This window comes from Euprymna scolopes, chromosome 6, assembly GCF_053919585.1.
Source record: "Euprymna scolopes isolate OS-2025 chromosome 6, ASM5391958v1, whole genome shotgun sequence".
Lineage (NCBI taxonomy): Eukaryota > Metazoa > Mollusca > Cephalopoda > Sepiida > Sepiolidae > Euprymna > Euprymna scolopes.
Window position 1 is genome coordinate 83,513,854 of NC_136487.1, and position 27,128 is coordinate 83,540,981.

Consider the following 27,128-nt stretch of genomic DNA (forward strand, 5'->3'; position numbering starts at 1 on the left):
GGAAAGGAGTTCCACAACCTTGCAATCCTTGGAAAGAAGCTTCTGGAGTAGGAAGTTGTATTATAATGTGGTATTAAAACAACAAATTGATGGAGACCACTAGAATAGTGAGTTAAAGAAGCTTGAACAAAGGAAGCAGGGAATAAATCGGACAATTCTGAGGAACCCATACCATAATAGTATTTGTAGAAAAGACTGGGACTAGCAACAATTACCTTTATATACACACTAGATAATGCTTCAAGCAACCTCTCATGTTTTTATTATTTTTTTTCTAGGAAGGCTGGTATAACATGGGTTCTAAACTTGATTGGTTCAAGTCTGGGCAGCTCATCTCGCAGCAACAGTCGAGGAGGCCAGTTCTTTGAAATGCGATGCCAAGATATGTTCTTTCATTCAATGGCTGTTGTGGTACCTTTTTATTGCCAGAATGCCCCCATGCTGAAATCTATAAAGACTTGTCAAGTGTTTTCAATTAATCCCATCTTCTTCCGCAAAGATGGACGTCCACTGCTTGATGGGTGAGTTGTAGAAAAAAAAATCAACAAGTTCATATTTTAAACATATTTTGGTATGTAAACATTTTTCCAACAAAAATAACATGAAAGTCGTATGAATATTTGGTTTTTATCCAGAATTTTTCCTATATTAATAAACACAAAACTTATATGAGCTCTGTACCTGTGCTGAAAGGAAATTATCATATTCCAAAAATTACATAAATTGATCAAGTAGTTTAATTTTTATAAAGAAAATCAAATTTTATGAGTATATGATAAGTGACTTTCTCATCTACCATTTTGAAAAAAATTTCAAAAAACAAGAGAAATAACTGAATAATATTTCATGCTTGCTAGATTTAAAGATATAATGCCTACGAATTCCCATTAATTGCTAAAAAATGATTTTTTTCATAAAAATAAAACTACTTGATCAATTTATGTGATTTTTAAAAATATATTTTCATTTTATCACGGGTACGTACATCATACATATTTTTCTTTTTAACATAGTGTAATTTTGGCCAAGAACTGAATATTTATTTATTTATTAGCAAGGGCAAGATGTGACACAAGGTAATTTTAATTATTTGAGTTTCTAGATCATTATTAACACTCAGATGTTCCAAAAATTGTGGTGATCCATTCAGCATCCTATCACAAGTAAAATATCTCAGGCAGTTGGTAACAAACCCATTCTTCCTTCTTTTGTACAATAGGAAAGGTTCAGCTTGCGAAAAAGATCTTGTACTTTATAAGACTTGTTGGATCCACAGCACTATATTCACTATGGATGTTGACAACCTTTACATGGTTCTTTTTGTTAGCACCTGATTCTGAAAAGGAATCAGAGAAGCCAATGCCAACAGCAGGTTAAAAATATTAATATTCTGATTCATATAAAAAGAAATATTATTGACCATTTTGGCTACTTCAGAGTGTCAGTAGTTTCTATGATGGATATTCACATAAAAAAAAAAAAGAAATAACTGCAGGTAGGTTGAAATGTACATGAGTAAATAAATCATTAATGACACTACGTGTTATTAGAGTTATAAATTTTGGAAGCATAATCTCTTCATTTTTAAACTACTTGTATCTCTATTTATATAAAGTTATTTAGATATTTGTGTATGTACAGGATTCACTCCTAAACTAATTAACCCATCATTATAAATTTTGAAACACAGCTGTTTCCATGACCGGTGCACGACTGATTTCCAGTCTCTGGTTCTTTCTGATAAGATATTCACAATAAGAACTAATCCTATTGCCACAACTGCAAACCTTTATTTCTTCTATCATGTTTTTAACATCAAATGCAATTTACATGAAATTTTGTATCTGTGAAACACATTACTTTGAGATTGCTTCCTTGCTAATTACAAAATGGTTGCCTTAAAGTCCAATGTTAACCAATACTTGTCAAGCTGTCCTCTTAAGTAGTCAAATTTTATACATTCCATTCATTTTTTCATGGTCGTTTTCAGCTTGCAATTTCATTAACTTTTATTCTCTTTTTAGCTTTTGGCCTTGATAAGTGACAATTCATTATTATATGAAAAAAAGATGTGGAAGTAATGGCTAGTAGGAATTATCATGGTTGTTTTTAAATCTAATGTCAACAAATATTCATGATCATAACTACTCAGATTTTATTGATTCTATTCATCATTTTTTATCCTTTTTAACTCTTATGCCAAGTGGTTTTTGGCCTCGTTAAGTGCTTACTCATTAATAAATAAATATAAAGGGGCCTCTGTCAATAGTCTAAGAACAAGATGAATAAAATCTACTTTTATATGTACTCTAAAAATCTGCAATTGCTTTACAAGCATTTATTTTTATTTTCTTTTGTTTCTTTATTATTTCACTAAAACGGCTTCTTTCCTAGCTTTTTATTTATTTTGGAATTTTTTTTAGCCCTCATCAGAAGTCTTTGTTATTAGAAGCTTCTTTTCCTGCTGCCGGTTGGTCATCATTTGTCTCTGCAGATTCTATGGTTGGAGAAGATGCTCTTGTCAGCCTCCATCACACACCTCTTCGTGGACTAATGATTGCTACGTGGAAAGTAGGTTATCTTTAATATATAGTAATATGCATCCTATTTGTTGCAATAGTTACATGTATAAAAAATAAATCCTTTGTGTGTAACACTAAGGGAGATAATTCAGTATATATTTAAATGAATATTAGTATTATTTATATTGTAAACAAATCGGCTGTATTATTTCTTTTTTTTTTTTTTTTAAAGGAGTAGGGTGAATTTAATTAAAAAAAGTTGTTGGTGAGGCGGAAGTTTTGCTTCACAATGTTTACAAAATATGCTTGTTTTTTTTATAAGTTGAGTGAATTTGCTATTAAAATATGTACATGGCATTTAGAGTAGCAAAATTTGTTATTATTACCATTGTTACCTGTTGCAGTTTATTTAGAATCATAGATTCTTCAAGACACTGGTGTTCATTGGTCTATAAACTTTCTTTTTTAGTATTATTTTTAGTGATAGGACAGTACCAATATTTTTCCTAATTCTGATTCTTTTTATATTTCTAGATATAAAGTGTTTTTTTTTTTTTTTTTTTTTTTTTTAGAGTAGGAGTCAGATTACAGTAAAAACCTATGTAATGTGTTCATATATTTTTCAAATGTAGAAATACACTTGTGGGGGTAATCTATATATTTAATTTTACTAGTAGTTTAAAATCAATAAATTCTTATTTCATCATTATTATGAGTTCTGGAAAATTAAGTTTTAAACAAAAATAAAAAAAAATTAAGTAAAAGAATCGTTTTTGGAATTGAAAAGAAACAAAAAAGAATCAGAAAATAGATTCAAATTTTTATTTTACTAGTTCCAAAACCCTCAAAAGTTCCATTTTTTTTTAAATATTTTTTTTTTAATTTCTGATTCCAATTAATTATCCCAACATTACTTATTTTTAAATCTAACATTTCACAGAGTTAATATTTGTTTGTTTTTCCAAACAATATTTTTTAATCGCTATGTTACAACATAAAATAGGCTAGATAAAAATAGATTTTAAAATATTAAGAGAAGAATATATAATCTCTTTTGCACAGTCTAGTTATGTAGACAAAGATAATTTTTTTAAAAAGTCATCTCAGACACAGATGAAAAGAAAATAAGAATAGTGTAATTTACACAGGTCCAGCCATATATACAGGATGAATTATAAAAGTTGTTGATAATTCGGAAGATTTGTTTCACAATAATTCTCTTAGTCTGTTTATTCGTTCCACTTTTTCTTGGAAACTACTAGACTGATCTTTTTTTATAAGGTGTACCAAACCAAGCATTATGGTATCCATTCAGTGCACAGTTGGTGATTAATAGGAATTAGTATTTAATGCAAAAATGAGCACAAATTTAACCACATTCAAGTATTTATTTGGCATAAAGCATTCATTCTTAGTCAATAGGCTATAACCTTTGCTCGTTAAATGGACAGAAAGTCTAGTTTATACATAATCAGCTTTGATTCAAAATTTTTCTTTTCCCAAGATCTAGTTCTAATAATGTACCTACTTAGTATTGCCTGGGAAGCTGTGAAATGATTTGTTTTTAATTTTCATTTGTTTTCACATTTTCTAAACTTATACAGAAAAAGAAAAACAATTTTAGTTATAAAGGAGATAAGTCTTTTTTATATTCTTGCATTAAATATATGATTTTTTTTTCTCATAAATGAAAAAATACTTTTGCATTAATTGTCCAAAAGGAATTGCATAGTTTCTTAAACAGACTGTAATGATGTATGATATTATAGTGTTAATAACATGAAAATTGGCTAGACAGAATCAAAATTTAATATGTGATGTGAAATCATAGCAAGGCTAAAATGCATCAATAAACAGCCCTTCCCCCACCCTAATTGAACTACCAGGCAGTGATTTTTTTTAGTCATTTGTTCACTTACATTTTTGTAGCTATGTTACTTGTGTTCACCCCCACCCCAACCCCACCCACTTTGGTCTATTGAGTTGTTTTGTGGAAATTCCACAAAGATTTTAATAAATTCATCTATATATATAAATCTGTGTTTAACTGTACTGTTTTATTGTCTTGCCATCCATATGCAGCACTTGGGAGTATAATATGGAGAGCTTATCTTGAATCAAACAATGTGTTACAAGAAAAAATCTAAATCTCATGGCTGACATATCTCTTTTTGGCCCCCGATTTATCGAAGAGAGACCTATGTATTCAGTGGCATCGATGTACCTGGACGATTGCCAGATAACCGTCCATTAGTTTTTCCTGAAATTTTGCCACAAATTGTATTTCATTAAGTAGATGTGCACAGTAAAAAAAATTTTTGTGAAAATTCCCCTTTGCATCCCCAGGGGCTCAAAAGAGGTCAAAAATGCCTCCAAATGGTCAAAATGACACTTTTTTTCCCCATAACTTTTGATCCATCGATTAGATTTTTCTGAAACTTGGCTAAAATATGAAGCCCATTATTCTTAATATAAATCCAGTATGTGTGACCATGGTGAAATTCTGGTTTGCATCACCAGGGATTTTTAGTGCTAAAAACCTTTTTGTGGCTCTTTTATCATATTTCTCAACAAAAACTTGATATGTCTGACTGTATAGTGGTTTTTCACGATGGTCAACTTAAATATACATGTGTTAAGGCCTGAGACTGCACTTATCCATTTACACTGGGATTTGGCATCCCCAGGGGCTCAAAAGAGGTAAAAAATGCCCCTTTTTGCCTTATAGCATTTGATCGATCTATTAGATTTTCCTGAAACTTGGGCAAAATGTGGAGGCCCTTGTTCTTAATATAAATTCAGTATGTGTGACCCTGGCAAAATTCTGGTTTCATCCCTCTGGGACTTTTAGGGCTAAAAAAAATGCCTTTTTGGAGCTCTTTTTTCATATTACTCAAAAACTTGATATGTATGTCTATATAGTGGTTTTCCATGATGCTGAATTCAAATATATGTCTTAAGGCATGAAACTGCACCGTTTGTCCATTTTTACTGGGATTCAGCATTAACATCATTAGCAAACGTCTGTTTATATTTAGATTGTAACCTTATTCTTTCTTATAATGAATTATTCATCAAATGTAAATCCAAACAAACTATACAGAAATCAAGTAAAAAAAAATTTAAAAAAACAACATTTATTTAAACAAGTAAATCAAAACATATCAATTAAATTCTTTTTTATGATTAAGTGTTATTAAATTATTTGAAACAATAAGAATAAGCCATTGAATTATATTTTTGAATTTATTCAAACATAATTAAACATATTTCATATTTTTTTATTAATAATTTAATACTATGCTCAGCATTGATGTATTTGGGAGGAAAATCAAACATTGACATATTTAATCCACAATATTAACATGAAAAAATTTTCTTATGAATGCGACTTTGGTATAATTGTCATTAACAGCAATTCGTGTTGGACAAAACACATCTTTAAAATTATGAAGGTCTTGGTATCACTCAGCAAAATCTTTATTAGCTGATCTCCAGTCATTTATTTAAAACCGTATACAGTTATTGTGTGACCACAATCGGAATTCTCATTATTAATCTGACCCTCTTATTTTGTCAGAACATTAACCGTGTAAAATGTTTTTGACTCCTAATGGGGGTATGAGACGAATAAATTCGCCAATCATTTTTATAACCATTGGCTGTGCTAAACAACCAATGAAAATCTTCCAAAGTTAGTATAAAAATTGTCGAATTTTGGATTCAATCAGTTCGCCGCTAAATACATCATGGACCGCATTTGATTTTTGGCCGCCATCTTGGTTACTGCCAATTACAGTCAGGATCTGATCTGAACTATGCCACCATCTTTGTTCAACATAATGTCACAACACTTAACAGGTTATACGCCCAGCCATCATCTTTTCTTTGATGGATCGGAATCTAAATTCGAATTGTGGCAGGTAAAATTTCTGGGATATCTAAGGATTCGAAAACTACACAAAGTGATACAATCTCCAACAGAGAATCCTAACGACCCCAAATTTCTCAAAAAGAATGTGACTGTTTTTGCAGAACTGATTCAGTGCTTAGACGATAGAAGTCTGTCTCTGATTATAAGAGATACATTGGATGATGGACGGAAAACATTAAACATATTAAGAGAACATTATCTATCAAAAGGGAAACCGAAAATCATATCACTATATACAGAACTAATGTCTCTGAAACGTAACGAGGATGAAAGTACATTATTTATCAAAAGGGAAACCGAAAATCATATCACTATATACAGAACTAATGTCTCTGAAACGTAATGAGGATGAAAGTACATTATCTATCAAAAGGGAAACCGAAAATCGTATCACTATATACAGAACTAATGTCTCTGAAACATAACGAGGATGAAAGTACATTATTTATCAAAAGGGAAACCGAAAATCGTATCACTATATACAGAACTAATGTCTCTGAAACGTAACGAGGATGAAAGTACATTATTTATCAAAAGGGAAACCGAAAATCGTATCACTATATACAGAACTAACGTCTCTGAAACGTAACGAGGATGAAAGTACATTATTTATCAAAAGGGAAACCGAAAATCATATCACTATATACAGAACTAACGTCTCTAAAATAGACTCTGTAAAAAACGTTGAGAACTTTGAGGAAGAACATACATTTCTATTCACATGTAACTTTGACAATACCACAAATGGTAAAAATCTCCTTGTAGACTGTGGTGCTACAGCACACGTCATCACCAAGGAATCTGATTTTATTAATTTTGATTCAAACTTTAATCCACAAAGTCATTTTGTCGAACTTGCCGACAGTAGTCAAATAAATGATATAGTCTTGAAAATGGCCGACTATATTACTTAAAAAGTATGGTTCCCTCAGAAACTGCCTGTCACAACTTAGAAACCTGGCATAAAATTCTAGGACACTGCAATACGGCTGATATTAAAAAATTACCAAATGTAGTCGAAGGCATGAAAATAATACCTTGAGACGATCTCCCAAATTGTGATGTGTGTGCATAGGGGAAAATGACAAAATATATAAGCCAAACGCCAGACAAAAAAGCTACGAAAATTCTCTCACTTGTGCATTGTGACTTAGCAGGTCCGGTTAGCCCGAGGGGGAGAAATAATCTAAGAAACCTAAAAAGAGAAGCATGAACAGTTAAAATCACACCAAAAAAAAGAAAAAAAGAAATTGTAAATTGTCCTGGGCACGATGTTAAACTGCGACCATTTCTACCTTACTAACCAAATTAACCAACTAATACCTAACATAATGTTTCCAGTTTTTGTTAAAAAAAAAAATTTTAAAAATCACTTGTTAAAAACTTGTTGTAAATTTCCTTTTTATCAAATAATATTTTTTTTTGTATCTTTTTTTTTGGCAAACATTTGTTAAAAACAAAATGTATATTTGTGAATTTTTGTGCATATGTTTATATGTATTTGAAAAGTATTCTATTAATATGTTTATATATATTTGAAAAGTGTTTATTTTTATATGTATAAAAAAATGGCTTCTTTTTGCACACATTATACCAATATATTAACAATTTCTTTTGACCAATGAGAATAAAGACAAATTCTCCCAAAACAAAAAAAACAAAAAATATTTTATTGGTTTATTTTTATTTGTTCATTTATTTGTTTGTTTTATTTTTATTTATTTTTCTTTCCTTTTCTCAAGTCAAACCAAAATTGAATCCGAAAGAATTTTTCCATTCTATTAAAAAAAGGGGTGTGTAAAATGTTTTTGACTCCTAATTGGGGTATGAGACGAATAAATTCGCCAATCATTTTTATAACCACCGGCTGTGCTAAACAACCAATGAAAACCTTCCAAAGCTAGTATAAAAATTGTCGAATTTTGGATTCAATCAGTTCGCTGCTAAATACGTCACATTTGATTCTTGACTGCCATCTTGGTGACGTGAAATTGTTCAGAGATGTGCAACCAAGTGAATATCATTCATCAGATGCTTGACATATTCTGAACACCTTGTTTCCCAAATTCAGTGAAACTCTGACGTCTAATAACTGACTTAGTAAACACTTAAAGCATTATTAACCATCTCACCAACAAACAACCTTGAAGTATCAAGAAGTTTTCTTGTGAACATAAACTGTCAGCAGCGATTTTCATTGAACAAAACAAATTTTTTTTAAATTGTTAAAAAGTCTAGGATATTTGGAATCATTGATTGAGATTGTCGGACTGACTTCCTCCTCTTGGTTGTTATTGTCACAACGTTTCGGCCGTTTTGCCCTCCGGCCTTCGTCAGGTGTTTTGTTTCGAACTGGGGAACCGTTTCGATACAAAACACCTGACGAAGGCCGGAGGGCAAAACGGCCGAAACGTTGTGACAATAACAACCAAGAGGAGGAAGTCAGTCCGACAATCTCAATCAATGAAAACACCTCATCTCAAAAATACAGACAATTACTATTTGGAATCACTTAGCAAAAACTTTGTTAGCCACTCTTTAGTCATTTATTTAAAACTTTATACAGGTACTAGCGGGGGTACCTGCTGTTGCTCAAGTGTGGAGAGGTGATATAATAAGGATATTGAAAAAAATAAATAAATTAGATGCAGTAGGCAACCCAGGTGGAGAGAGGTGTGTGTGAGGGGGAGGCAGACAGGCTTGAACCTGTAATGTGAAAGAGGAAAGAAAGGTGAAAAGAAAGCTAACTGCTTAGACCCTTCTAACAATAAGTAGAAATGCTGTATCTATTAATCATGGTGAGGAAACCCATCTGTTTTTAATAATTAATTTGTTTTAAAATAAGTGAATAAAATATAGTTAAAAATACCTGAAGAAAATACAAAGCAAAAAAACAAAAACAAATAGATTTGATTTGCATATAATCTATCCATACAAAAATGGATAGATAAAATTTACTTAGCTTCAAGTCCTTCCAACTAGCTATAGTGCTCTACCTAGCAGAAAGCTAACTCCATGTAAAATAAATTTAGAATATGAAGATACCATCTATAGAAGAGTAGAGGGGACAGATTTAGAGGGCAAGGGCATTTTTTTTTTTTTTTTTTTTTTTTTTAACAGTCTGTAAAAATGTTTTTTGTTAATTCCATTTCTTTTTTTTTTTTATAAATTTTGTACATTCTCTTTACTAACTTTTTCTCCATCATGGCAAAGAAAAAAAAGAAAAATTTATAAAATTCTAAAGATGGTGTCTATCGGCGAAATATTCATTTTAAACAAATAGATATTTATCAGGGTAGTTTTTTTTGTGTTAGAAGCGTTTACTGAAATTGAATTTTAAAACTTTATACATATTTCATTTTAAATAAATATTTTTCATAATATTGCGCTGTAATTTGGCTTATAAACCTATTTCATATGTATTTTATTTTAAAATTTAAACAATGCTTATATCCTGGAAAATTCAACTCTAACTTTCATAACGGCAAGCATATTCTTACGGCATTTGAAAATAACACTGCAGACGAACAACGCATGGACTCTTTACTAACTTTTTCTTCGATTTACCATAAATAAAATAAAGAAAAAATATATATAAAATTCTGAGAATGGTGGCTATTGCCGAAATATTAATTTTAAACAAATATTTGTTTATTTTTCATAATATAATATAATAATTTGACTTATAAATGTATTTCATATGTATTTTATTTTAAAATTTACACAATGCTAATATCACAGAAAACACAACTCTGATTTTTATTTATTTATTTTTTACAACTAGCAGCAGTCACCACAAAAAGTCTGTTGGTAGATGGCAATCTCTTCCTTTTTATTTCACTCAAACTAGTTCATATTTAAAATTTATCCTTTTAAATATATGCATATATACATACATGCACCCACACACATGTATATATTGCTAACAAAATGACAAGTGGGACGAAATCTGGAGCTAGTACATAATAGGAAGGGTTTTGAAAATAACGTTTTGCTCTCTTTTAAATAAATTATTAGCTGGCATATAATGGTTTGATTTAGTTTACAGCATATCAACACCTAGGTGGGTCACTAAATGCCAATCAAAAGTAAATATAGAATAATCATTTTTTTGTAATATTTTTAGTAGAAAGATCTGATTTTGTTATCATTTGTTAAGGAATTATCTATAGAAATCAGGTAGAGTATTTATATTTCTTTGTACAATTCCTTTATTGTTTGTTTTAGATGTACATATTAAAATTGGGTGTTTGTTTTTAAACTTTATCTTCTTTTTGTTTCTATGAATGTTATTATTACTCCAACAGAAGATGATTGTTTGTGTGTTGCTGAGGTTATCGATTATTTTGCAAAATGAAATAAATGGATTGGTCATAGGTTTTTCAGGTTCTCAAGTTAGGATCTTGACTCTGTATAGACTATAAATTTCCTTGACCTGTTGTTTTTGACTGTCCAATGCCAATAAAATGACTGTTTTCTAAATTATTGCAGTTCTTTTAGAGTATTACTTGCTGCCACAGATGGCAGCATGTCTTCATTCATTCTTATATCCATCTACGTATGGGACATAAATACTTGGATAATAAATTTATTAACTGCCGCACTTTAATAATATAAGAATGCTAAAAATATTTAATGTTTCAGTTAAGTGTAAAAATGAAAAACAATAGTTTTTTTGCTTTTATTTATTATTTGCTTTTCATATTGCAAAAAAAAAAACTACTATTGTTTTTATCTGATTATTTCATCTTTATTTGGGAAAACATTTTATGAAATGATGTTTCTTTTTTTTTTTCTTTTTATTTTTAGGATGGTGGAGAGTTGTCATTCATTGTTGCATGTTTTCATTTTCATAAACTTGTCCAGAGATGTTTGCTTGGCACCAGCTCCCGGTACGTGAAGACTCATTTTTTTAAACTCCAATAAAACAGCTTTTTTGTTGGGTTGTCAGACAAGGTGGAGCATATATGTTTGAGTGTTCTATGCCATTATTATTGTTGAATATTGAATGCTAGAAATAAATAGTATAATAATGCATGTTGATGTCTTTTGTAGGAAACTAGCAGACTTACCTAGCATTGCCCAGGTGTAAAATCTGAACATAAATTACAACTTTTGTATATAGATTAGCATGATTACCTAACATTGCCTGGGGGTACAGACAACAACATAGAGTTAAAAAGTGTGTGTGTGTGTAACATCTTTATTTCAAAACTTCTCTCTCTTCCTTATCTCTCTCTATTCTTGGCTTATCTCCTGCCCTCTCTATCATCACGCTCTCTATCACCTCGCCTCTCTCTCTTTCTATGGCACCAGAAAAAACATTATTGATGGATTACTACATTGTACATCAAAAAATTACTCCATTGACCCCCCCCACACACACACACACAAGAATGAATATTTAAAAAAATGTTCCTGTATTTTGTTCGAAGCAATAAGAAAAAAAATATATCAACTTTGTAGGTATCTTATATTGTATGTAACTTTTATTTGAACACACACATACACACACATAATGCTTACTAGACACTATCCTTGAGTGTCTAAAATCTCTCTGTACAGGGGTTTGTCAGAACAACCTGGCATTAGAATACTTTTCCCTAGAAGTAAACCCTGACCAAATATTTAAAATCACATAGTATTCGCAGCCCAAATAAGATCTCCTTTCTATGGCTAACCCACATTAGCTTTTACGAGGAATGGTGTACCTTCTTCAAGTGATGTTACCTCAAGTAATAGCATGAAGCTAGATACTCCACCAGACTAGATAAATTCTTGTCCTAGAATTCAGTAAGATAAAGAGACTAAAACGAAAGTTATACTACAACATATGAAAATTGTTAATTGGGGAGAGGAAAATTATGTTTCCAATTTCTTTACTAACTCAGTGTTTGAGAGATAAAGAACTTTAATGAAATATTTGAATATCTATGTATCTCATATAGAATTCAAGTGTTAGCCCCAGGTGTAGTGGGCTCCTTAATTTCTGAGAATTTCAACTGAAGTAAAATAAAAAAAAATTACAGTTTGACAGATTGCTGAACATCTGGGAGCATGAACCTTCACCGATAACATCAAATCGAAAAGTGACAGTGTTCTATGATAAAGATATACAAGCGGATAGATACATAACAGGTAAAGCCCTCAAACCAGACATTGTCATATGGGACAAACCTGAAGGGACTGCTCTCATTATTGGTGTAACAGTCTCTAATGACTATGCTTTCATTAAAACTGAACACAATTTTTTTTTTTAAATATCAGGACCTTAAGAATGACTTGAAAACAATATGGTCCCTGAAAGAAATAAACATTATACCTATTGTGCTAGTGGCAACAATCTTAAAAAATACTTAAATTTGATCTCTGGTAGACCAAGCATGTTAAATGTTTTTGACTACTAATGATTTCGATGATCTGAATTTACTAGTAAAGATTTTGAACTTCTATTAATTAACCATCGTATTAAACATGAGAAATCTGTGCTGTATTCCTTATTTCAAAATGGCACCGCTGAAAGAGCATGGCGGACCCTTCTTGAGATGGCAAGATGTATACTTATCTTACTAACCAAATTAACCAACTAATACCTAACAGAATGTTTCCAGTTTTTGTTAAAAAAAAAAAAATGAATATTTGTATGTGTGTATGTATGTATTTGAATAGGATTATATTTATATGTATTTGAATAGGATTATATTTGTATGTATATGCATTTGAATAGGATTATATCTGTATGTGTGTAATGTGTGTGTGTGTGTGTATATATATATATATATATTTGAAAAGTGTTTTTTATATGTATTAAAAAAAAAAAAACTTAATGTGATTTATAAAAAGAAACAAATAGCTTCTTTTTGCACACATTATACCAATATATTAATAATTCTTTTTGACCAATGAAAATAAAGACAAATTCCCCCCCCAAAAAAAAAAATTTATTTTATTTGGTCATTTATTTGTTTATTTTTATTTTATTTATTTATTTATTTATTTTCCTTTTCTCAAGTCAAACCAAATTGAATCTGTTGTGTCTGTACAAATAATTAACAAGAACATGGAAAGTAAAGGTATAACAATAATATATTAGGCAGAAAAGTTATATACATATTTACATGTCTTCAGATATACTTCAGTTGGAGATATTCCGGCAGGTGGCGTGTTGCATATCTTACTGGAGGCAACGTATATGTATATGTATTTATATATGTATATATAAAATGGAAAATAAGATATACATTACTTAAAAGTAATTATATAATTTTTCTCTTTTCAGACCCTACATTCCATCATACCCTAATGTGATAGAAGATGATATTGATCCATTATTTGGTGAGTAATGGATTTTTCAAATAGCCACAAACTTCCAAGAAAGTTTGAAATAAATGTTTTTCATTTTTGATGCAAGAATGTGTTTGTCATCATTAGTTGCAGTAATAATAATTTAAACATCAGTATTATTAGTAATTATCTTATTAAATGTTATAGTAATATTTAACCTACTAACATTTAATAATCATACTAGGTTAAAGTAATTGTTATTAATCATAATAAATATTGTATTACTTATTTTTAGTATTAATAATAGTAATTGTTATTTTAGTTTTTAGAAATTTTATCAGCATTGAATTACTATGTTTTAGGATTTTTGAGATGAGGATTGATTTATATTATTTGGACTGCTGTTCTCATCTTGGATGTTTTTCTCACAACATTTTGTCTGATGGTAACCTCTGACCTTGTTCAGATAAATCTGGTCAAACTTAGGGATCTGTATGCATAGGATATACCTGAAGAAGATCAGAGATTATATTGGACAAAACGTTGTGAGAATAGCATCCCAGATGAGAACAATAGATCGAATAATCCAAATGATATATATATTACTATTTTGATAAATAACTTTTTACCATACAACATAGTTTTTATTCAAGTAGAAAACAGTTGTTTACTAAGGAAATAATATTTTCTCAAATTAAAATATTTTCTCTCGTTTCTGAAATTTTTGTTTATATATTTTTTAATGTGACAGAAAATGGAAATTTACACTTTTTATTTTTTTAAGATAGTCTTTTTAATTTATATCATTCAATGCAATACATTTTACTTAATGTTACTGTTGATGATAATGATGATGATAACAATTACAGGAAGAGCCTTTTTGTCCACCACCCACCAAAAAAAATGTTCCCTATGGAATACTTAATATTTGCAATTCTTGCTGCAATCCAGTCGTATTTAGTATGAATAAACTTCAGTTTATACCTGACTTGTCCACCAAGCATCAATCATGAATGTCCAACAGTTTTTGCTTTAATTGCCATTAATGACAAGCACATCTAAATACAATGTCTAAAATTTTCAATAACTCTGACACACTCCTCTCTTGGCATTGTCCTAATTTTCGGTTCAAGAATAATCTGGGGATTATTTTAATCAACATTATCTTTTGAGAGAATCTTAAATATTGGGAAGTATTGTTTGATAAGTGTGAAGGCCATTCAAGATCATAACTTTTACTAATGAGACTGTCACCAAAGTTTCCACGAACATTGAGCAGTCGTTCATCACTTAAACTTGGTGGGCATGTCAGACATTGACTAAAGTTTATTTGTATTATCGGATTCCAAATTTTATTAACAATCCCATGGGTGACAATTTTTTTTTTTTAACAGGTTAGTCAGCATATTATATTACTTGGTTACTAATCAAGAAATTCATGTTATTTTTTTTATCAATGAATAAAATGTATTTAATTGACTTTTGTTGAGTTTCTAATTTCTTAAATTTTTAATTGGGGGAAAAAAACTTTCATCTTCCAGGTCTTCATCATTACCAATTAACCTTGGAACTTTCTGGAATGCAAACTTCATATTACCTTGAACATTTCAATGGATTACAATGTCAACTTGGAAATATCAGTAAGTAATTGATCAACAGGGAATCGATTATTGTGAATTATTGTTGTCTTTTATATGGAAAGTATTCATAATGAATGAGAAGATACTACTCACAGAAGCAGTAGCACGTCTAGTAGGCCTGTCAGTTGGTGAATTGAGGAAAGAAAAAGGAATAAAGAATTTGGGTTTGTGGGTGAATAATGAATTGGAAGAGGACAGAGTGGAGTATTTGACAGCTAAGAGAAAATATCAAAGCTGAGAGTTGTGAATTACATTCATTTAAGGGAACAAGGGTTCTGTCAGTTTTCCTTTTGAGATTACAGTAATGAATGTGAAGAAATTTCCCCAAAATGAGTTTGTGTCTTTCTTGTCTTTTATATCGTCTGTCATGGGTGTGAAGTGAAAAAGAATAAATGTTATTAACACTTTTGTTACAAATAAATGATGATATTAATTTTCTTACTATCTCAACTGTTCTACATCTAATAACCTAAGAACTGTCATCCATTCTTTCAATATAGCCATACGAACAACATCTCCTGTTATACATCTTTCTATACTGCCCATATTTAATCTTCCTCTAAGGTATCAGATCTAAGCCAGTCTCACATTACATGTCCATTGTGTTATTCTCACATCATTGAAAATTAAAACAAATTTCTATTGAGAAGTAAAGTATAAAAATGTAACAATCAGTTTTTGATGTGTATTTTGTGTTAACTTTTTTGTTCAGTTTCTACTGATTGTTTCTTACTTGATTAATTTGAAATGCTATTCTGTGTAGGTGATGGACACGCCCATTTCACAGTGATCAGAGAAGAGAACACTTACGATTACACTCCAGTCTCCACTAAACTCAACATAGGATGGAAAACCGAATCATTAAAAGGAGTCATACAGGTAAGACAAATGAGACTCTTTATATTTAAACATATCCTCCTTATTTTGTGCATTGGTATATTTATTTGGTAGTGGCTAATTTCTAATAATAGTCACTTCATCAAAGTAAACTTGTAAATCACAGATAAAGTTACTAATTTTTCATGGCATAAATAAATATGCATGAAATATCATTTCAAAATGTCACATATTTTTCACAAGTGTTAGGCTAAAAAAAATTTCAATATATTTAACAAACAGATAACTATGCCAGCCTCTTCAAGAAATTTGTGTTTCAACCGATCACTATGGAGACGAGTGGAGTGATAGGCTCTACAATGCACAATTCTTGAACAGCTTGGGTCTGTTAATGATGAGCTACATAAGGGACTAATGTGATTTGACCTGGATTTACAAGCACCTTTTCATCACCACGATTAGTAGAAATGCCTTGAGCTTTCTCTTGGTCTGCCAAGCCAGCGGGAGATCTGATAGAAACTTTGCATAGAAAATTTTCATGCTGGTTTAAGGAAGAATCATTTTGTTAATTATTATTTGCCTCCTCATTTTTGTTTTTTTATTAGTTAACTATTATTTATTGTTGTTACATTCCTGAAATACTATTAACGTTGGACATTTCCCCACTTTATATACTTTTTAGTGTTTGTAATTTTAACTATAATCGAAAGTTTAATTTATTAAATAAATTTATATTTGTGATGTTAAACAGTTTTTCTTTTCATCTATATATATAAAAGGCAAAATGTGTGTGACCATTTCATGTATGTCTGGCAAAGGCTTTTCTCGCACACGCTCCCGGGTTCGTTACTATCGCTTACAACTGTTTATATACCCCCTATATCATAATATGTAGGATTTGGGAACGCGGGTCGTCTTTAGATTTATTTACGTCGACTTTTATGAGATTCACGCTATTTCGCTCTGTCCCCTGTTTGTCCTGCATTTTAGTATAAATACAGTGAAATTAAATTAAAACGTTGTTCTCGGCTTTCGCGCTGCTTTCTGGGGTTGGGGGGAAGTGAAAACTAAAAATAACGATCCCGCGATGACCTCATTTAGCGTCTTCCTGTCAATCAAACCTCTTTTACTAGCTTTATAAGCCTTAACTTAACACGCTAATCAATTACTCTCACTCGTGGTCGAGACGGTTAAGCAGTTTTTTTTGTTTTGTTTTTTTTATTACATTTTCACCCCAAACAAGGCACATTGTCACTTTGGTGTAGGGGGCTACTATCAGGGGCAGCAACTACTGGGGCACTATGTTGGGATTTGGGCAGCAAAATGTCGGTTCACGTTACACTTGAACTTCTGCATGTCAGTACAGTTAGGGAAGCAGGAACCTGGAATGGAATTCCAGAGTCTAGCGGTTCTGGGGAGGTTGGCTTTGGTTTCCACCTCCGCGTCAAGGCTTCCGGGTTCAATCCCTTTTTCCGACCAAAACTATTTTTTTTCTTTTACACCTTTAAACACCCGGCAAATGTTTTTTTTTATTACTTCGCTTATTCTTTAGTTTACCTCTCCCCCATACACAGGTTTATTTATGCCATTTTTTTTCTGTTTTGGTTTTGGGTTTTTTTTTTTTTACATCGTCTTTTTTATAATATTTAAGCAGGGTTATTAATTACACCCCCCCCATACACACACCTACAAACATCCGGGCAACGCCGGGTACCCCCCCCCCTAGTATAAAGGAAATCACAAGAGCTAAAATTGTAAATTAACGATTTAACAGACAATAAAATAAAACAAATTGATGTATGTAAATGCTGAAAAAATTATTGTATTTCTAAATTTCCTATTTGATTTTTTTTTTTTAATAAATAAATACTGTATACATTTATAAACTTAATGGTCCTGGGTATGACCTTAAAAAACATCCTGTGGTGAAGCCTCATTTGGGGGCTGTGGGGAATGTGGAGTTGCCCCTTAGTTACCATTGCTATCAGGTTCATTTTGGCCCAGAGTGGTAAGACATGTTAGGACATCTGGTGCTACCAGATCATGTTGCCTGAAGATACTGGCTTCCTGACAAAAAAATACATCAAGCATTAGTGTTATTTTATTTCCTTTCTCTTTGCAAAATTCAATCATGTTCTGCAAAGTCCAAAACAAAAATAACAATTTTCTTTTACAAAACAACCAAACCAAACCAAACCAAACACCATGCATAAATATGTGAAAATATAAAGAAATTGAAGCATAAAACCTTTTTTCCAAAATTACTGGATTCAGTATTAAAAAAAAAACGAAATAGGTTGACATACCATAAAACAATCAAACGAAATAAACTTTATGAAATACACTCTTCTCATATTTTTTTTGTAATGTAAAAAAAAAAAAAAGCCCAAATCCCCTTAAAGCTTGTTTTATTTCTTTTAATTAAATTTATTTAAGATTATTCTTTTAATGGTAATTCTGGTCACCAGATGAAAGTAACTGAGGCCATTATTTTCAGCATAACACTGGTGGGAATATGTGACATCATCTTTGACAGCCATGACAGAGTGCAGTATTCAACATAATTTTCAGTGCTTAACTATGAACTGCACACATAAAGTTGGTAGTTAAACTCTTGCCACAGATGCTGTAGTATTTCTCCAGTATGGAAGTGATTCCTTCAGACTCTTTGTTTTCCCCTACGCCTTTATCTTACAGGAGTGTGTTTGAGACACCTGACATGACCATACCACTTCACTTTCCTTTGTTTTATAGATCTTCATATGATCCAACTGATCATACTAAATCAAACTAAGGCCTGTATGAAATGGCAGAAATGTTATATAGCTCAAAGATTAGATTGAATCGCTCTCTGGTCATCTCCATATTTCTGTATGTGAGTTATAAATCCTAACTGTAGACCTGGAGAAAAGGATACAGGCCACAGAGATGAAACACTTCCAAATGATCCTTAACATTTCATACATGGACTACATTACTAATGAGGAAGTGAAGAACAGATTTACAGAGGCAGTTGTGCCATTTAAGGATCATTATGTAAAAAATCTAAAGTTAATTCAATAAGAATTGTGAAAATTATTGGCTTGTGAAATTATGTCCAGCATATCAAACTGTTTCTATTTTATCTGATTTAAAGAATGCGAATGAATGAGTTGATTATAAATTATTTTTTGCTGTCATAAAGAAAGGTGGTTATTTTTACTAAAACATTTTCAACTTCTGCATTCTGTTTAGCAGAAGTCTTGCCATTTTCGCCAATGTTTACAGAGGAAAAGTCTTTTCTGGTTAATACTTATGTAGTTTTAAAATTAATCTGGAATTTACGTAAAAAAAAAGTTTTTACTTTGAAATGATTGTATATTTTGATTATAACATTTTTTTTTTATATAAAAAATTTTATAATCCAAATATATTTTAGTCATTGCTTCAAAGAATTTTTTTTTTTTTTTTTTTCAGAATAATTTTATATAGTAAAAAATATATTTTAAAAGTTTACATAAAAATAGTCTTTACTTTGAAATTTAAAATTAAAAAAACTATTCTCTATTTGTCTGATTTTAAAACTAGATGAAATAATGTCTGCCATTTTTTTTTATTTTACACAGAATGCTTGTCTGTTACATGCAACGGTTTTGGAAGAAAGAGATGAAATTTTCTGGAGTGTCAGGTAAGAGGCATTCTTGAATTACGGACAAATCAAATTCATTGTTGAAGCCATTGTAATAAGAGTTTTTTCGTTTTTTTTCAAAAATGGCTCTTTGAATGTTTTTAAGCTTTTCTTGTTAGCATTTGTGCCAATTAGTTAATTAAACTAATAGTAACACATCTAGTGGGCTTCTTTCTGCATTCTTTAGTTGTTTGAAAAGATAAAGTTTCCAAAAATATTTCTTTTGAAACTGTCAGGAAAAAAATATAAAAACTTCATCCTACTTCAATCTTATAGATTTTTTTTTTTGATTTTTTATTTATTTTTTTTAGAAACATCAGCTTGAGGATTAAAAAGTGTCCAACAGTAGAAGTAACTGTGTTTTTTTTTGTTTTTTTTTTTTGTTTTTTTTTTACTATTATTTAAACTGGAAATCATTCACTAGTTAATTGTATGCAATTTTATACTTTAAAAACTTTTCTTTTACATTCTCTATTTTGACACTTTTTCTTGGAAAAAAATAGAAAATACTTGACAATTCTGCATCACATCTCGGTTTTAATTTAAAATGAGTGCGAACATTTTTTTTTTTTTTTTTTTGGTGGGGGGATTTATCGCTGCTATGTTGCCATCAAAATGCATTACTATTAATTTAATCAATAATGCAACATAATATATATATATATATAAAAAGCAAAATGTGTGTGTTTGTATATCTCGCAAAAACTTTCCACACATACTCACGAGATCGGTATTGTTTTTAAGCTCGATCCGTCAGATGATAAATATCGAAAAATTGGCTGAAAACATTCATTCCTTCACCCTCAACTGGGCAGTTTTGTACAAGGAGGAGTCACTTTTTTTGCAGTCATTATACATGCTTGCAATGACTAGTCTTAATTTGAACGGTGGCGAAGTCATATATTATGGTGGTCGTGAGGGTTAAGCAGATTGCTTTTTTTCACCTTTTCCTCCTTTACATTACAGGTTCTAGCTTGCCTGCCTACTCCGTTCCCTACCCCCCTCTCTCCACCCAGGCTGCATCTATTTTTTTTTTCTGTTTGTACTGACTCCTTACTACACCACTTCTCCACACCGGGCAATACCGGGTACCCCCACTAGTACTCTATATATCATAGTCAAAAATGTCCAAAGATAGTTATTTCAATGCATAATTTACCTATTTTTTTTAAACAATTCATAATAAATTAAAATTACAAATTAATGACACTAAAAATTATTGCCATATTTTCCAATATACGTGCAACGATGATACCTTCTGTCTCATAAAACAATGGCGTTCTGCATTTAATCTGTTGTGGCTATACAGTCAAATCTGGAATTACGTCTCCAGATGAAGGCCTGGGCAGGTGATAAGAGACCTAGGTTTGCCCAGTTACCAGGAAATGCAAGCCAATATGGTTAGAGCCAGCACAGCTGCAGGATAGGTGTTGCAGTGCTTCACGATCTGCCTATCGGAAATTCAAACCAGATTTATGTTAGGGTTTACTCCATTAACCTTTTCCAAGGAATCCACAAAGTAGTGGAGATAAATACAATAGTTTTGTTGATATTAACTAAAGTGATATAATAAAAACAAAATGGATAAATTACAAAAACATTTCCTTAAATCACTTTTTCTTTGCCCATTTTATAATTTTTAAATTCAATACTTGTTTTGATTCATGCTCAAAATATTTTGCATTTCTATTTAAACATTCCTTTGCAGCCTATTGAAGGCTTGACTTGATTTTTATATAAATTTCGAAGCTTTAATTTTATGTTTACATGGAACTTAATGTTTATTATTCCAAATTTTGGTTTCAAGTATTTCAAGTAACAAACTTTCTGCTGGCCAGTTAGTGTTTAAGCAATAGAATTTTCTGTAATTTACAAAAAAAAAATTCCTCAATAAAATGAATTCAGTTGAAATTAAAAAAAAAAAAAAAAGAAAACTTGCTCCTTTAGTATTATATTCAAAACAATAAGTTTTTTTAAATCCTGAAAACTACAATTCAAGATAAATCATTTTAAATAAAATAACTGTTTTTCCCATTCTAAAGAGCATTAAACACTTTTTTTAAATCAACTGTTTGATATAAATCAAGCTAGTTTTCTTGGAGTTCATATATTAGATCCATTGCTCTTTCTGTTTCTCATAAAGTCTGTTCTCGCTATTGCTGTAAACGTTTTCTCACACCTGAGACTAATCTCTATCTCTACAAATCTATTATCAGACGATGTATGTAGTTCTGTTGTCATATTTGAGTTGATGAATCTGTTCCATTCAAAGGTTCTTAATGAAGTGTAGAAATGTATCTGTAATTTAATTGGTCCCACCCTTCTTCTCTGCAAACTCTCACTAAAGGGGTGTTGCCAGTCTCAATCTTTTCTATAAACACTATTATGGCATGTTTTTTGGAATTGACTGCTTCTTTTGTTCCAGCTCATTTAACTCATTGGTCTAGTGGTCTCCATCAATTCACTGTTTTCATACACCATTGTAATACAGATTCCTATTCCACTAGCTTCTTTCCAAGAACCACAGGCTTTCTGCTGACTGTTTTCCTCCTACCTCTATTATAGCCTTGGTCTTTTTAAGACTAAGGTCAATAGACACTTTTTGTCTTTTCAATATTCTTTCATTTTTGTTAGCTTCTTACATCAAGTGGCTTCATGCTTTGTGTGAAGGGGCCTACTACATGCACACACACACACACACACACACAAAAAAAAAATATCAATATTTTATTTATTCACATAAAATTTTATAAGGAGATAATATATTTTATGTATTGAGTTTCAGTAGTTAACTAAATAGTGCTTAATGTGTGATTAGAGTTAGGTAGGAATTTATGAAAATATTTTTATAGTGATCAAGCAACAGAAGCATCCATGACAATTCCCTACATGAATAAAATGTAAAAGCCTCTGTGTAGCTTAAGTGCCATAAATATATTTTCATAACTTGTATATCATTTAAACAAAAGATTTCTTGTGATTAGGATTTAGGATTATTACCAAGTACCTATTTATTTTCCTCCCCACAAAGACAAGAGTTAGACACAAGGTCAATTTTTTAATGTAGGGAAAATCCAGCCACCCTGAAAGGGACATTTTGAATTAGAACAAAAATTTAAAATTGTTTCAGTCTGAAAGGATTTCTCCTTCACTGATTAAGGGTAGAAAACATGAAGTATAATATAGAAGAGATACAACACTTTGATCCTTAATGAATGACTGTTTTTGAAATTGCCTTTGAATAAAGTAGATTTAAAAAGCACATGCTAATTATTTAGCTAGAGTTTTATAAACATCGGTTTTTGAATAAGATTGCATTTCTTTTCATTGTTAATGAGAAATGACTATGAATTGTGTAAATGAATGAACAAGAAAGAAGATTAAAACCAAGTTCAATTTTAAAGTTGGTTGTTTATAAATTTTATCAACCATAAAATGATGAATTTCTTAAATGAAGCTGCATTCCTCAGACGATTGTGTCATTAACAATTTGATTGCTTTTATTCAGCTTTTTTTTAATCTTTTTTTTTCTGCAGTTCTCCTGTGAAAGTCCACATTAAAGAAAATTGTAATTGTAAGTAAACATTCTTGATTGTTTTTTGTTTTTTTTTGTTATTGTTGTTTTTTTGTTTACTTGCCTCTCCACAAAGGCAAAGTTAAACACAAGGTTGGTTTTTAATGTGTGCGTGTGTGTGTGTGGGGGGGGGCAGCTCCCCAAAAAGGGACACTCTGGTTAGTAACAAAAATAAAAAATGTAGCAATCATGAAGGATCTCTCCTCCATTAACCAAGACCAAAAAAGTGAAGTGAAAAAAGTGGAGTGCAGCATCAGAACAGATATTACACTTTGATCCTAGTCCGAAAGCTAAGAATACTTTTTTCTATTCTTAAACATTCCTGATTATTTCATTTAAACTTTTTAGAATTGAACCATTTCTTTTCGTTTGTCAATAAGAGGGGGGGGGGGAATAACCCCTTTCAATGTTAGTTTTAATAGAAGAATCAGGTTCAAGGCCTTTTTACTTTGGAATGTGTAACTAGAGTTGATTTGTACAGAGAGGGGTAGTGATAGCATATAAAATAAGAGTGGGAAAGGGGGATCAAACAACAATTTTTATCTATGCTTCTCACTCTTAGTGTTGTCATATCTGGGATGGTGCATCTACCACTAGTTTCTCCTTAGACAGGGTATAAAAAAAGAGTCTCCAACCAAGCTGTTCTATTGCTGCAATGTTGCATCCATGTATTTCCTGTATTTTTTTTTACTGTAGGTATTTTAATAAAATGTGCTCTGATGAACTCATCACACTTGTACCTCCTCAACATACATCTAGCACCAAAATCCTACCCTTTTACTGTAGAGATCCCCAAGAGATCTAATTGTTTCTTCTAGACTGCTAAACTTTGGAATTCCCTTATTTCCTGCTTCTCTGACTGTACTAACATGCAGAAGTTTAAATGTAATGTAAACAGCCGTTTCGCTCATCTTCTTACATAGTTCCCTGTACACATGGTCTTAAATAGTAGCCCCCTTATGTCCAAGTGGCAATATGTCTTCTTTGGAGTGAACAAGAGTAAAAGAAAAAAGTTTCACCAGATTCTATTAATGAGTTTGCTTTGATCTGATAAAGTTATAACCGAAATTATTTAAATAAAAACTTGACAAAATATTTTGTATAACTCTTCTTCAGAACAATGGGAATTTCACATTTAATTACAAAATGGTTATGACACATTAAGTTTATTTTTGAAAAACATTTGATTAATTTTATTTGATGAAATAACTTTGTTAGAACCAAATGTTATTTATTGCAGATGTCCAATTTGAAATGAAACCAAAATCCACTCGTTACATTTCTTATCAAGATGAACGTGGCCAACTACATATGGAAATCAATGAGGTTAATAAAATTAATTTTTTACTTTCAATTTTTTATTTGCCATTCATATGCAAAGAAATAAGATTTCATTTTTTTTTTAGATGAAACCTTTTGAGTGCATCTAGCAGCAGCAGTTGAATCTGGCTACACTCATAAAGACATAACAAATAGCTATAAAAGATTTCCTGTAGAAAATCCTGAGACCTGCTTTTCATGAGCTCTGTGCAAAAATCAACAGCGCTTAAGAAAAAGTAGCTAATTTTTCAACAGATTATATTTACAAGTTTGATTGGGTCTGAAAAATAAACTTATTTTGTCAAAATTTTAAGTTGGACCCAAATAGCATTTAAGCTGATAAATCAAACATTTGACTAAATAATTTTAATTTATTGTTTTTACCATGTTATTGGAATATAACCTACTTAGCTACAATTTAATTTTATAATTTACATAGTCCAACCCAGACGACTGCTAATATGTAACATTTCTAAATAATTACCTTAAAAAAAATTAGTATTGATTAATAGTAATTGTCTATCTTGAGTTTCTAAATATGCAAACAAATAAAAACTCCAATGACTTCATTGCATTCTGGGTAATACCAGATAATTACAGCTAGTTTTAAAATTTAAAATTAAATTTTAAAAATTTAAAAATATTTTAAAGGGCGTTTTTCTCAGTGAATTTTACTGCAAATTTATTCAAGAGTATAGTTTGATTTTCTTTTTTTCTTTTTTAAAATATTTGGAAGAGTCAGCCTAACTCCTGAATTCTAATAAATTATGAATTGAGATTTAGAAACAAAATCTCTTGAAACTTTAAAATCTATTGTGACTATTTTTGAAAAGCCATTTTGTATGTTTTGAATTATTTGGACTACTGTTCTCATTTTGAGTGTTACTTGCACAACATTTTAGCCGATGTAAAATTTCCAACTTTCTTCAGGTGTATTTTGTCAAACTTGGAAATCTGTATGGAACTCTTTATTTAATCCATGAAGGTAGCATGTTTTCATTCTGTCAGCCATGACCAGGTAGAAGTCTTAAATAATTTGCAGTTGTATTCTGAGTATCAGTCACATTGAGGATTTAACCTTCAGAAAATTTTTATTTTACAACCATATTTTACCTAGTATTTTATCCATGCCACAGGCAATTCTAGTATGAAACATTTTTTTTAAAATCTAATTCTACTTAAATATAAGGCTTGCAAATTGCTTATAAAAATTTTCATTCTTTTCCAGGTTGAAGATGGTAGAAATTATGTGACACGACTGGAATTGTCACTTTCATTGAGTGCCATTAACCAGTGGTTCGGTACCGCCTATACGTGACCTTTAATGCTTAGAGATCATCTTGAACAGACACAGACACATCTACAGGCAATGCATCCAACCCTATATATATATATATAAAAAAAAAAATTAAAAAAAGACACAATTCTTATTTTTTCAATACATTTTTATACTTTCTATATTGTTAAAGTTTATTTAAGGTTCTTCCCATTGACTGAGTCAACCACTTTTCCCCCCTCCCACACACTTTCTTCCCTATTTGTTAATGCCACAACACTTTTAATCTGCTTTATTGAAAAACAAATATGTGTTACCTATTATTTTTTACCCATAAATGAAAATCGATAATGTATTAGAGGAAGAAATCATTGAAAACTCAAGAATCCTTAGTTCCCAAAAAGATGTTAAAGTGGTGTCAAATTTTAAATAAAATGTGCTATCCATAGTAAAGAAAAAAAAAAAAATTTTTTTATTATTTCATGATTCTCATTCTATTATTACACTGCCATGACATCTATTTGTTTCTTTCGCAAATCCAAAACAGATTATTGAAAGAGAAAAAAAAAAAACCCTCCTCTTCCTTTGGCATGAAAATTATCCGGACAAGTTCTTGCTTTTTTATGTCATTGGCTTCAGTAATATTCTTTCTTAAGGAAATTTAAATGTGCTCAAACATTTTTATACTTTATAATACATAAATATATATATATATATATACATATTTCTTTCTTCCGGCCTGTGAAAATGCGTAAATGCCTATAGCAACATTTTAATTTATATATATGATGATGATGATAAAACCTTTATTTGTGAACATCGAGTGAAATGGAATAGCTTCAAATACACAAGACAAATCTAATTGAAGAATTATGTATGCAAATATTCAAATTGATGACTTAATAACAGTTAAATTGTGAGTACATTTTTTAAACACTCTTTATATATAATTTTCTAAGCCCTCTCACTCTATTCACAGAACAGAACATAAATCTGGTTTTCTTTAATGGCACGATACTTCCCTATTCCTCCCATCGTATGTGGCTTAACTGCACCAGTTTTCCTCCCATATGT

General features: G+C 30.7%; 1 protein-coding gene across 1 annotated transcript in view; it reads left to right on the forward strand.

The window, feature by feature from the left end:
* The window catches only part of LOC145277738 (F-box only protein 15-like), a 61,564-nt gene extending 35,043 nt beyond the window's left edge, over positions 1 to 26,521 (forward strand). Inside the window, exons 6-15 of the mRNA XM_080129452.1 lie at positions 279 to 521; positions 2,424 to 2,571; positions 11,266 to 11,348; positions 13,736 to 13,791; positions 15,282 to 15,380; positions 16,144 to 16,259; positions 19,823 to 19,884; positions 23,421 to 23,458; positions 24,699 to 24,784; positions 26,007 to 26,521. Coding sequence (XP_079985578.1) covers positions 279 to 521; positions 2,424 to 2,571; positions 11,266 to 11,348; positions 13,736 to 13,791; positions 15,282 to 15,380; positions 16,144 to 16,259; positions 19,823 to 19,884; positions 23,421 to 23,458; positions 24,699 to 24,784; positions 26,007 to 26,096 — 1,021 coding nt within the window. The 3' untranslated portion in view covers positions 26,097 to 26,521. The remainder of the gene's footprint in view (positions 1 to 278; positions 522 to 2,423; positions 2,572 to 11,265; positions 11,349 to 13,735; positions 13,792 to 15,281; positions 15,381 to 16,143; positions 16,260 to 19,822; positions 19,885 to 23,420; positions 23,459 to 24,698; positions 24,785 to 26,006) is intronic.
* The last annotated feature ends 607 nt before the right edge of the window (positions 26,522 to 27,128 follow it).